The sequence below is a fragment of the Mytilus californianus genome, unplaced genomic scaffold, assembly GCF_021869535.1.
Source record: "Mytilus californianus isolate M0D057914Y unplaced genomic scaffold, xbMytCali1.0.p SCAF_9, whole genome shotgun sequence".
Taxonomy (NCBI): domain Eukaryota; kingdom Metazoa; phylum Mollusca; class Bivalvia; order Mytilida; family Mytilidae; genus Mytilus; species Mytilus californianus.
In genome coordinates this window covers 75,554,900-75,569,186 of record NW_026262745.1, presented here as the reverse complement: position 1 = coordinate 75,569,186, position 14,287 = coordinate 75,554,900, and the positions used below count along the sequence as shown (strand labels likewise).

At 30.4% G+C, this 14,287-nt stretch overlaps 1 protein-coding gene and 1 long non-coding RNA gene across 7 annotated transcripts in view; both read right to left on the bottom strand.

Moving 5' to 3' along the window:
* The window catches only part of LOC127714802 (slit homolog 3 protein-like), a 215,645-nt gene that overhangs the window by 39,342 nt on the left and 162,016 nt on the right, over positions 1 to 14,287 (bottom strand). For all 6 annotated transcript variants that reach the window (XR_007987942.1, XR_007987941.1, XR_007987943.1 and 3 more), the window contains exons 2-3: positions 1,056 to 1,127; positions 245 to 316 (exon numbers count right to left, since the gene is read on the bottom strand). Coding sequence is in view for 2 of the 6 variants with exons in the window: in XM_052220837.1 (XP_052076797.1) it covers positions 245 to 316; positions 1,056 to 1,127 (144 nt within the window). In the remaining 4 variants the exon portion in view is untranslated. The remainder of the gene's footprint in view (positions 1 to 244; positions 317 to 1,055; positions 1,128 to 14,287) is intronic.
* LOC127714805 (uncharacterized) lies at positions 3,067 to 11,511 on the bottom strand. Its single transcript, XR_007987945.1, has 6 exons — positions 11,226 to 11,511; positions 9,691 to 9,762; positions 8,255 to 8,326; positions 7,161 to 7,232; positions 3,860 to 3,931; positions 3,067 to 3,238 (listed from the first exon to the last, which is right to left on the bottom strand). It is a non-coding gene; the product is annotated as an uncharacterized LOC127714805 (long non-coding RNA).

Here is a 14,287-nt window from a genome sequence, read left to right as displayed (position 1 = left end):
ACCTGCAACATTGTTTTGAAAAAATTATCAGGCTATCTTGGATTAATGTTTTTTTGCAAGCGAACTGCACCAAACACTTGAGTGCTTTATATGTTTAATGATTGTTGTAAAGTAATCTGTTGGTGGGGTTTACCAAACATTTCACCGTTTCATAGTCACTGTGATGATACACTTCCTTTATTCCACGTTTTTTTTCATTGCATTTTGTAATTATCAACTAGATTTAACGTGTCTATAAACTTACAAAATAACCAAATTTGTTAAATGAGAAAACGAATTTGGCTGTATTACTGCTATACTATTAATTTGTAAATCCCTGCAAGAATTAAAAACATGAACTATAATTTATGATTACAATATATATATAAACATGAATAATAAAAAGAAGAAAACAATGATATTACTTTAAAATAGTTTTGCTAGTTTATATAGTACGTATTTTCTGTATGTCTTTGTTTTTTTATTCATCACACCAAACTTACGTTCGATACCGTATATCTTTTGATTTTGTATTTATCATGTTTATCAAAATTAAGTTACACTTTATGTGTTCCTATACTTTGATGTGATTAAATATTATATTATGCTATATGATTTACCTTTCTACATTTCCTACCGTGAAGATGGTCTTTTGTCTCCTCTTTACCATTTAGATTTTTCAACATTTTGAATCTGTGGATGCTTTCTTACTATATAGTTACTGTAAACCAAATATTTTTTTTCGACCGATTTATTTTTGCAACCTTCGCGAGTAAAAAGATTATGCGACAATGTAAAACTTTGATCTTTCTTTATTGAACTTCATCAAATAAATCTAAGATAGGAGAAATTAAATCGCTGCAAAGTGGACAACAAAAGACAAAGCGCAAAATAAAGTATCCGCAAGAATAAGTTGTTTACAGTACCTCAATAAATAACTAATCGAAGCATTTCCACAAGTACCTAATAACTAAGATGATTTTTGTTTTTGTCATAAGCTAACGGTGTAAACTAACCAGATTTGTTTGGTAACAAAATAGAATTACTACTAAATATTACTTGTGATTCGTACTTACAGCATGAACAAATTCGGTAAACCAGCGAATGTTGTATTTCCAATAACTGATATAGAATTTCTATTCAGGTCCCTACAGGAAACAATGCAATATAAAAGTGCAAATATTGATAACTTCTTTTTCATTAATATTTCGAAACTTAAACAACTTTAATATTGTGTCGTATTCATGTTTAAACATGTTCACTATTGGGTGAAGAAAAACCAATGGAAAATTGGAAAATAATAAGACGAAATATCGCTATTTGTCATTTGAGTAACGTGAAACATGAATAGACTATGAAAACATTTTCCTGGTAGACAACATTCTACCACCAATTATGCCATCCGCAGTTCATTTTCATATCAGTATTTCAATACGTACAAAGTAGGTTTTAAAATCAGTCCAGTTTATAAAACCCAAGTTTCCAATCCCTAGGTCAATGTTCATTTTACATAACATTAGCTGTAATAATTGTGTTGTTGTATTTTATTTTACTTATTTATTAACTCGTTCAACTCCAATCATGGTGATGTATCTGGTAGTATTTTTCGGTTGTATTGTATTTACTTTTGGTTAATATTTCCTATTAGTCCCAATCATGTTCTTCCTATAGATATCTGGACTATTACTATTAGTGTAAATGATATGTACTTGATGGATAAATAATTCATGTGTTTGCTGCACAAATAAAACGCAATACTTTGTAACGTATTTTGATAAACTATTTAAAACATTAAACTAAAAATTATTATTGCATAAATAACATTTTTAAAGTAACCCTAACACTAGCTACCTTAAATTTTGCGTTTTTGTAAATTACACAAAACGACGGTACTTAAATAAATATCAGATACAAAAACCAAAGCACAATACCACAGCAAGTCAATTGATGGAACAGAATACCGTTTGTAGAATCAAGTACAATAATCAACACTTCAATAATAATACTGGTAAATTAGATAGCAAAATATGTTGCCCAAGCCTAATAGTTTTATAAATATCAACCAAAGTTGATAAAAAGTAACTGACAGCACGAGTAAATTACTTGATGAACTTACAAAACAGTTAACAATTCAAACCTGTTGTATATAACAGTATTATTTATGAACGCAATTTCTCTCTCTCTCTCTCTCTCTCTCTCTCTCTCTCAAATTGGTCAATACGTTTATTCTAAAAGTTCAGTAATGGCTTGGTATCGATTATGAATTTGTAATGTCATCATTATTTCTATCATTTACTTACATGTTTCTTAAACTGGTAAGATTTTGGAAAGCATTTGCACCAATATCAGTTATACTATTTAAATAAAGGTTCCTGAACAAAAAATATTCCAAAATTATGTGATCGGTAAAAATAAGATGCAAATCTGGCAATTGTTTGCAAAAGATAATATGTTGATGGTATATAAGTCAAATAATGCATATTTGAATGTGTTTCGTGTCGTATAGCACACCTTCGGGTGTCAGGATTTCCTAAGGTTTTTTTTTTATTTGATTAATCCCGAAACCCCTCGGTTTGGCATGCGACAAAAACACCCTTGATAAATGCTGTATCTATAACATAATTGACTGATACTGTATGTATTTAAAGTATTGCTTACTTTCAGTAGAATGTGAAGAAACAAAAGATCAATAAATAACGCACAGTAGTATTTAATCAAAACACTTAGAGGTACAAGCTAGTGGATAAAGTGTGATTGTTAAAACTGGCATACACAGTTAACTTTGATTAACAACGCACGTAGAAAAACAAATCAAAGTAAAATTTTAAATTACAAAATACTAATTTTAAAGCTATAAAGAAGTATGCATTATACCTCTTTATTCAACTGATATAATGTAATTCAAGTTTGTAATGAAATAGTACTATAGAAACGTTAGGGGTATGTGTTTTTCATATTTAAAGCCTAATGAAAATAAGTTATACTTCGAAAGCTAATGCGTGAATAACGAATGAACAAAATAATGAAAAACAATTTGTCAATGATACATTACACTGTTCATACTTATCATATTGAGTTTTTGGCACCAGTGCTTACCAACGCACACGCACATAAACAACCCTATCCACGCAAGTGATTATTATTTTGTGTGTATGCTAATTTTGATAGCTGCTACATGATATCTTACAATCCGCCCAAATTCGGAAGGTCTTTGAATGCTCCACTTTCAATCTGTTCCACCCCACTTTGTTGTAACCCTCTACGTGGTATTCATAAAGAAAAAATAACATGCAGTAATGATTAAGTGTGGATTTAGAGTATGTCTTGTTTATCTGTAAGTGTAAATAAATAGTAAAAAAAATAATAAAGTAAAAGAAAAAAGTCGTGTATATGTAATTTTGCTTATATTGATGAGTTAAATTAATCATCTTATGTAAAACACATGAGGAAATCGAAATTAATTTCAGCAAATCCAAACGCGGAATATTGATTGTTTATACATCTTAAAATCAAATACAGTTGAGATATAAAAATAATAATCATACCAGGACAAAACGATTTTCGACTTTTGAGTGTTGTGTGTTAGGTATAGGCGGTTCCCCATTCATTTAAAAAGTTAGGCACGTGTTTGTGTTTCGAAAACTCTCATTTGTACATCACAAAGTATAAAAGTCAGGAATCCTGGTTTAATTGATCCCTTATGTGTTCTATCTTGTCCTTTTTCTAATACTTATAATTCATTTTGGTCAATAATGTTTTCTTATGAATATGAATAAATAAAAACTGAACTATGTGCTAAAAATGTTATATGAATTATTGGTAGGAATTACTATATACTTCAACATGTTCAAATACAATATACTATCAAGCGATAACATACATCGACGAAAGGCTTTCCAGTCCCACAAAAGTGTCTGCTAGTATTGTACCGATGTTGTTATAATGCAGATCTCTGTTAAGAAAAAAAGTCATTGTTATTTTAAACATGGAACAAGAGCATTTGTTTCCGTTATACACTTATAACTAATGTAAATTATATCTGAGAATATATCGGACGTCGGTTGCCGAGTGGCCTAAGTAGTGCATTTACTCTTTCACTAGCTTGTCAACACTGCAAGTTTGGAGTTCGATCCCCGCATGTTGCAAGTGCGTGGGACTCCAATCTGATGTAATAAGGATTGGTAGTTTTTCGTTAGAAATATATGATAACAATGGCAAAGATATTGTTTAAACATTACAGCACCAGTAATTGACCGAAGTTTAAATGTCGTTAATCGATTATTAAGAGAAAAATCAAAATAGGAAAGAAAACCTTGAGGAAATCGCATGAACTTCAAACGCCCGAGACCGGGTGCGTTGACAAGGTAAGCGTCGTCTGCAATGCATGCAACACCTGCAATGCGAGTCCACACTTAGTAAAATGTTTCACTATCAGGAATAGGACAAACTCAGTAAAATAACAGATCAGACGATTATACTTCAAAAAAATTGGTACGTCAGACGTGCGTTTCGTCATTTCATAAACAGTAATTTTATGGAAAATCAACATACACGTATCAACAATATATTTCATGTCAATACAAAAGTGTGCTGACTACCGAGCTCTTGGTACCCTCAAGGCAAAAATGTTTGCTGATGGATGCATAGAATCAAATGTAGTGAAAGCTCATCAAAGATAGCAGGCTTATCATTTTGTACCATGAACGACCGTTTTTTTTTCTTCTTTTATAATGCATTCATCAGTGATGCTGGGTACAAAGTCGAAGTTGAAAGGCTTTAAACTTCAAAAAGTCCAAAATGTTGTGCAAAATAAGACTACGGCAATCTATACTTGGGACTAAAGAAACTAGTGTTTTAAATAATTCAATATTTTATAAACGGTACATTTTAAGAAAATCGACATATACAAGAAATTTCAGGTCAACACACAATACTAATTAATGACCTGCACATCAAATATACCGGACGCATGTTCCGTCTAAACACGATTCATCAATGACGCCCGAATCGAAACAACTAGAAGCACAACAAATAAATTAAAGAGCATTAAAAACCAAAAACAAGAGTAAATTTACAAAAGCAGAAGTATTGTTAATGTCAAATCAACGTTTATAGGTTGCAATTCTGTAAATATAGACAATGCAATTTCCCATAGGAACTCCCTTTGCGGCTAAAACTGTGACACTTTTACTATGAAGTTTCGTGAAAAATAATATCCCAGAACGGAAAGTTTATATGCACTACTATTTTATTCAAAGGTCAAAAAATAGGGCTGTGCGGCATATTTTCAACATTTATATGCCCTGAACTTCTAAGAGTTTAAACTTATACTAAAATTCTATACTACCCTTACCTTCATATTTGGACTTCCTAAGAATTAAAATTTAGGCGCTACCATGTTTTTCTATACTGGTTACATTTCCAAGTGATGTCTCTTTGAGATGAAACACAGAGATCATAAATGGGAACCAGTACATTAACAAATTAACATATCTATGAATATTATATATCTCCCCAAAAGAGGTGTGGTTTGAGAAACGGCTGTATTTACAAAGTGCAACCTATAAACTATAAAATATTACAGGATTTGTTTTTGTTCTCTCTAAGATATATTAAAACACATATATATCCCCATTATTCCAAAGCCAAACTTTTGCATTATATAGTCAGGAAGTTAGGATATGACAACATACAATCATTAAAGATGGACATTTTTTGTGATGTCACCTTCATTATGTCTGTGTGGGTTGTTCACACCATTATTTGTCTTTATAACAAAACTAGACAACTGAACTGTTATACATGTGGGGATTTAGATATCTATAAAACTAGGTTTAACCCAATATTTTGTTCTGAAAATATCTGTACCAAGTCGGGAATATGACATTTATGTGATGTCATTCCATTGGTTGATATAGTCGAGTGTTTAGTTGTGTCGAGTTTATGGAGTTCTCCATTTTTGACTTTGAATTAAAGTTCTGTTTTAGTAGTATTAAATGTGTAGTTATTACTGATTACGATACTAAAATTACAATGTATAGGTTATGAACAGCACATGTATATTGATAACAAAATATGTTTATGTATCAGTAATTTGAAACACAGATAAATTGCATTTCAAATAAGGCTTTAAACCAATTCTTCATGAAATTATAAACTGATATTATCCAATTTCTGGGACAGGGATGAATACAGTGTATATCACAGAAAAAAAAACCATGCTATAAAAATAACCACTCGACATGTATCTTAAATTCTTAGGTTAGCTTTGCATATAATTTTCATCTATTTTAAGTATTTATATTTTATTATAATTCTTATCATTTTGTCAACTAACGTTTCAAGTATTTTAATTGAAGGCTTATACATATGCAAATGCGACGAATTCAATTTCCCTATCTGATCAAAATGATGACATCAGTCAACAACAATATTACCTAAGAATCAGAAGTGTATCTTAAAAAAGAAGTGTGTAAATAAGAAAAAACAAAATATGACACAAAACTGTAAAAAAAAAAAATGAAAAAAAAAAACACTATGTAAACGTTATGCGTCCGAAGCTCATGTTCTGGATTTACCTTCATCAGGAACGCTAAAATCCAAATAAATGAAAGCCAAGGATGTAAAACAGTTTACTTTCAATTGAAAAAAAAATTAAAGTAAGAGCGTCAGCTCATTATAATTTTTTATAAGTGTAACAAATTAGATAAGTGATGTGGTTTTAAAAAAAAAAAAACGATAATTATAGTAAAATATTTTTAAAGAAACAAACATACTTAAACATTTTTTAATAACATTTATTTTCTGGCAACAACAAATATGTAGTAAAATATGAAAATTAACATTAAGAAACAGCATACAACTATACATAGGAAATATAAAAGTAAAAGAATATAGTGTAACATGAGTGAAGAATAATTCATTAAGTTTGGGAATACTATAAGCATATAGTTTCTTTTTTTTTACATTGTAGCGGCATTAGCTCAATGATATCTGTACTGTTATTGTACTAATATAATTAGTATCCAAATATTCAGATAATATAGATGAACGTGTTAAACATGTGAAATCTACATCATAAATATGTAAAATAAGGGTACAAATGTTTATGAATGGATGTATCCTTGCAATTTTAGCTTATTAAAAAAATAATGAATCTCTATATGCATAAATATGCTTACATATGTGTCAACTTCGAAAGATTTGTGAAGGCATTGGCGTCAATTTGTGCTATTATATTACTAAAAAGATATCTGGAAAATATCAACATAATGTTCACATTTAATTCATATTTGACTATGTGTGTCTATAGTTATTATTATTAAAGAAATTCATATAAACAAAGTCGACAAATTATTCAGCATAAACCTAATATTTATAACTAAAATATTATGAAAATAGGCTTTGCAACAATAACAGCAACAACATAGTAACCGTCTTGTTACGCGATTTGATGTATAAATGTATAAGTATATTAAGTAGCATAATGTTTTCAAAATATTGATAAAATAAAATACTGATGATATATAATATATTATTTAAACATTGTATACCACTTAATTACAGGCAGGACATGTAATAAGAAGACTGATTTATTTGTTAATCAAATTAAATATGATTGCTTCAAAGTTGTTTTTGTTGTTGGAAACATTAATATTAATATTATAATAAACATGAATGATGAACTGTAATTATTTTGGGTCGTATTTATAACCTTCCTTCTTCTTTTTTGTAATTGTTAATGTAATTTTGCTGTACGTCATTCTGTTATAACTATCAATATATCACCTGATTTAATATCGTTTGACAAATCCTGTATATTTTTATATGCTAGGAAAGTACAGGACGACAGCTTCACACTCATTTAAGGGAAGTAAAGTTAAATCAGTTTTACAAAAACACATTATTAATGAGAAAGAGGGGACGTATTCATTTTGAAATATGTGTTTGGACATTTCCATTATAGATTAATATCTTACAAACAAAACATAACATAGCAGCCGTTAAAGTATTCCATATGTGCATCCAAGCGTTATTCGGCTTTTAGTTGCTTATTAAAGTATCATAAATTTGAATTGTATTTGACAAAGTTTGAAATACATGTTTAACAATAATACTTAAGCGACAGAAAGTATCCATGACACTGTTAATTTCACATTTAATATGCATTGAACTTTAAATGAAAAAAATGGATACTTTAATAAGAATGTATTTCCATCGGTAACAGATGTTTTTGATAGTAACTACTAAGTATGCTAACAGATAAAAAACTTACATGTAGTCTAAGTTGGGCAAGTCTTTGAAAGCTCCAGTTTTAATTCGTTCCACATGGCTTTTATATAGTTCTCTAAATAGACAAGTAAGTGTCGTGATATACGAAGATTAAAGATTCAAATGTTAATGATTAATTGAAGAAACCTAAATAGGTAACACGGAATTGTTTTGTAAATCGATTTCGCTATATTGATAAAAAACATAAGGTAAAAATTAATAACCTTAAACATCGAATAAGAATTGTTTAATTAGTAGACCTTATACAACGCTTTGAATATTTCGGAAATGTCGGACGGTTTCTTTGATATGTCTTGTCATAGCTATAATCAAAATGTTGTTTTTAAATTGGACCTATTTACACATATTCCGCCATAAATGCATCACGAACAATGGTTGTTTTGTGTTTTCAACCCCCTTATGTAACATTTCGTCTTATCATCTTAGCCTGAGATCGTTTGTAGTGAACCGTACATACATCATTTCTACTGAATTGGAAAATGCAAACAAGTTTTAGAGGGGATATGCATATATAAAATGCAACAGACGGCAGACGATTATCCACGACGATAGACGCGAATTTTGTAGGCTAAGGAATTTAAAAATCAGTGTCAGGTCCTGTTTGAGTTCTTCTATACAAATTTACTTTAATTTGAATTTTAAAGTGCATATGCTTGAACAATTTTATTGACTTGTAAGATTACAAACTGAGACTGACCAGTCTAATAATTGGTGTTTGAACCTAAAATTTAGTAAAGTTTTCACGTGGACTAGAGAGGTCATTTGTTAATTTGACAGCATGTTTTTTTTTTCTTCATTTTGTTTACATAAGTATCATACATAACCCTCAATTGCAGATCAGTCATTTGCTTAACAAAGTTATGTTACCTAATTCTTGTAATATATCTTTGATAAAAAAATACATGTTCGTTAAAAATTATTGATTAAACAAAAACTTCAACCTGCCTATTTTGATAACCAAACAATAGTCAACCAATTTTGATCTGAAACGATCATTTTGGTAGTAATATCATCTGAAATGTCTGAACAATAATTTGTTCCGTGTTATTCAGTGAAGGTTTAAATCTATATACTGTAAATTCAGAACTGTTCATCTAATTCGCTTGCAGTCAATTCAGTACTGTTCGGTAGTTTTTCAGACGATTCGGTATGTTGTTGATCTGTACGGGTAAATAACAACTACTGAAATTTCCGAACATAGTCTGATCAGATTTTAATTGACTTAAAGCGAATTGTTTGAACTGTACTGAATTTACAACAGTGGATTTAACTGAAAATTGACTGAAAGACTGAACCTGACTTCCTACTATAAAGTTCAGTCTTTTAATGATTATTCAGAATAAAATGACCGTTTGAGATAAAAATGCGTGAATTAGGAAAAATCTTAATAACTAAGATGGCCAATAAATAAAAACATACATTCCATGAAGGTTTTTCAGATCGACGAATGCTTCAACTTCAATAGTTTGGATGTTGTTGTAAGACAGATCTCTAGAAAGAGAACAGTAATATATTGTATTAGGAATTACAATTATATTGTACAAATTTTGGGTAAAGTACTTTGACCAATACACCAAGTGCAATATTTTTCATGAATATTATCTTTTATTTCAAATCACCTGGAATACACAAACTCTAAACAATCCCTACTCTTATTTTACATATCCCATTTGCCAGGGAAAATACAAATGGGTGAAAAAATTACTCTCTTCATCATGCATTCTATATTAAAACTTACATCTGTTTTCAATTAGTAGTCTACACACTTTGCGAGTTTGCATAAGAATATACTATAAAATTACTTATTTCAAATAGTAGAATAAGCAGAAGTTGTAAACAATAACTTACATCATGAACACTTATAATCAATTTAATTTGTTTCATATACGATCCATGTAATGTATGTACAAAACATATAACTAAACTCTTTTTTACAGGATCTGTTTACGTTGTTCGTTGACTTGACTAACGCGATTAACCTATGGTTTTCATATTAATCTTATGATTATTCATTACTACCGTAAAGGTTATAAATAAAGGCAACAGTAGTATACCGGTGTTCAAAAGTCATAAATCGATTGAGAGAAAACAACTCCAGGTTACAAACTAAAACCCAGGGAAACACATCAACTATAAGAGGAAAAAAAAGGAACAACAGTAACACTGAAGTGCAACAAAAACAAACGCCAACGTACATCAAAAACGAACTATTTCTTAACAACTGCCATATTCCTGACTTGGTACAGGACATTTTAAGAAAAATATGATGGGTTGAACCTGGTTTTATGGTTAGCCTTTCGGGAAGTTATTGAACTCAATATGTTTCCTATCTAATGACATTGATTTCTATTGAAATAGCGATAACACTAAAACAATAAACAAAAGTTTGAGATCCAAGAGAGCGACACTGATGCACTTTTTTATTTTTTTATACCATTTTGATAACACTGGAATCGGTTGTTTAAAGTTATGAGTGAGAAGAAAATTACAGACATGAACTATAATAAACCGTTAAGTAAGATCGTTGCATGTGTTCCAGATTTCTCCACATTTATTGTTTGGCATGATGAAATATAACAAGCAAATGCGACAGATTATTTCGATTTTTTAATGTATCCAGTAACGTTTTGATAGTCTTCTTTTCTCGTGGGAAATGACGAGCAAGTCAAATAGATGTCATGTTTATGTTTTACTATAATTCGAATTGAACTGCGACTTATTTTAGTTTTGTCTAGCGGAGATAGCGGGAGCATCATGCATAGCTCAAGACCGTATCATATGTTACCTTTGTTTTATAGTTTATAGATGATTCTCCCGTGGTGACAATGACTGCCTTGTTATCACATTACTTTATTCATTTGGCATACATTATCCTTAGTTTTTGATATAATTTTAATTCAGATACTAAATAAGTGTTAGTTCAATGTAAATTACTCAAACACACAATTACTCACATTTTAAACGTGTCATTCGGAAAGTTCAACGGAACTTGCGTAAGTCCTCTACTTTTACAGAATACTGTTAATTCGCTATTCAAATTATATGAACAGGTACATTTATCAGGACACGATCCAACTAAGGTAACATGAATAAAGTAGATTAAAAACAAGGTCGATACATAAAACATCTTCATCACGGTAGAACTATACTAAAACAATAATTAAGACTGATTAGTTACAGTTTAGTGTTCGACAAGGTCGTTACACAGCTCCAGACTAGCAGTTCGTGTAGTTCCAATAATACCTGTAAAAACCTGCATAACGTTAAAAGATTTATCATTTTAATACGTAAACATATAATGAAAGAACAAAATAACGATACTTTCAAGATGTTTTTATATATATATATATATATATATATATGATCTCAATGTTTTAATTCTTTTTTTTTTCAAACAGATCAATTTACAAAAAAAAAAAACATGGAACAACGTACAAAAAAAAGTCAAGAAAAGTTACATAGCCATATAATTTATGTATACTAAAAAAAAAGATACAAACAACCCACAATAATTTACTCCGTTACCTTTAAAACTCAATTATCTCAACCAAACGCCGTAATGCGGTTAATAGCCCATGGTTTGCACACTGCAATGTTATGAACAGTCCCGGCAGATAAGGACTACACGATCTTGTTCTCTGATTAAAACATGTTTGTTAACATTTTGGATGTAGACAAACAGAATTATATATATAAATACAGAATTCGTATCATTACCAATGCTACAACTATTCACCAGAGATACTTAGATGTTATTACTGTAATTCAACGTACGATTTTCAACAATTAGCAGATCCATATCGTATGTTCAGCTATAACATACCCCCAAAAAGACGATATTTCAAACAATTAAAGCAACAAAAAAAACCCAACAAAGACCTGATTATTGTTTTAACAAAACTTGGAAATCAAATATGGCACACAGCAACCTAAGCACGGAAAAAACTTAAGACAAGACAAAATACAGAACGTAGGAATTATAGAGTACTTGCAGCTACTGAAAGCTAACGTTATTGCAACCATTGTACCTATGAGAATATTTATTATTGGTTATTATGGTTATGGAATTTCTGGTAACGACTTTGAAATTACCAGTTATAGAAAGATTACGTTTCATCAAGTCTATATTGTCACAACATACAACGGCATAGCAAACGGGAATGGAAGGGAAATATACACACAATCAAGAGGGCTCAAAACGAACATCGCCTCTCTTTTTTTGTTTGTTTGTTTATATGCAAATAAGAAGATGTGGTATTACCAATGAAGCACTTTCCACTTCAGACAAATGCAAACGTTACCAACTATAAGTTACTGCACAGCTTTTAACAAATGTTCAACGATGAACAAACCCATACTGCATAGCAATCTAAAAAAGGCCCCGTCCTCATCAATATAAAACCATTCAAATATGAAAACTAACAATATCATTTATGTATAAAATGATAACGAAAATTAAAGATGATATACAGCAATAAACGACATCAACGGATTACCATTATCCTGACTTGGGACAGGCACATACACAATGTGGCGGGGTTAAACATGTTAGTGGACGCCCATCCCTCCCTTTCCTAAGGACAGTGTTACAAATAAAGGCAACAGTAGTATACCGCTGTTCGAAACTCATAAATCGATAGAGATAAAAACAAATCCGGGTTACAAACTAAAACTGATGGAAACGCATCAAATATAAGAGGAGAACAACGACACAACAAAAACACAACATTAAAATGTAACACACACAAAAACGAACTATAATATAACAATGGCCATTTTCCTGACTTGGTACAGGACATTTTAAGAAAAAAATGGTGGGTTGAACCTGGTTTTGTGGCATGCCAAACCTCTCGCTTTTATGGCAACGTCAAACACAACATTAAAACGACAACATCATATGACAGGACCACAATACAAATAAATGGGAAAACATATAGGACAAAGAAACACACGAATAATAGCTAACAAAAGGTACAAGGCTTACAATTCAATACGCCAGACGTGCGTCTCGTCCACAAAAGACCAACCAGTGACGCTCAGACGAAAAAAATTTGAAAGCCAAAACAAGTACAAAGCTGAAGAGCACCGAGGACCAAAACTTCCAAAAAGTTGCGCCTAACACGGTTAGGGTTTTCTGCCAGGGACAAGAACATCCTTATAATTTAGAAAAATTTATAATTTTGCAAACAGTAAATTTTATAGAATGACTATATAATAGATATACATGATAAAACCGAATGGGGACTAACTACAGAATAACAACAGTAAAATAAACGGACAAATTGTACAAAACAATGAACGAAAAACAAATATGATAATCAGCAATTTGTTTTATCAAACTCTCGAAGTGCAATGAGTATTCTGAAAAATACTAGAGGCAATGTTTAAACAGCAACATTATAGTTAATTCAACTGGTTAGCAGTTTACACACACTTCTGAAGAATCTATTTGTGATATCATTTTTGATTAAACTTATCTTCCCTTTTGATTAAATTCCCTAAGGTGGATTCATACTTCCGTAGAAAAAAACATATAACAGTTGATATACTAATTGACTTATTTATGTTATATATATATTCCTTATAAAATGATGAAAGGGATATGATAGCTGATTAATAAATGCAAATGTATAAACTAGGGTTAAAAAAATGTCCACTGGAAAACATCAATTGCACGTTGCACTTATATTTTATAACAATTATTTGATGGTATCTTCAAATATTAAAATTGGAAAAATGCCATTCATGTAGAATCGTATGTAACTATAAAGAACAAAAATGTCTATTATCTGCCACTGTAAACTATATATCACAACACAAAAACAAAATACAGGTATTATTTTTCAATATACATCTTGTGCCAATTCTTTTATATTTTGAAAGGCCTCTATAAAGGAAAGGCGGGTTATTGCGAGGAGAAAGCAAAGAAATAATATGATAACAATAAATTTTCGAAAGTACATTTAGTCATATATCAGAAATTTAAGAGAAAATGATAAATATGCCATTGACTTTT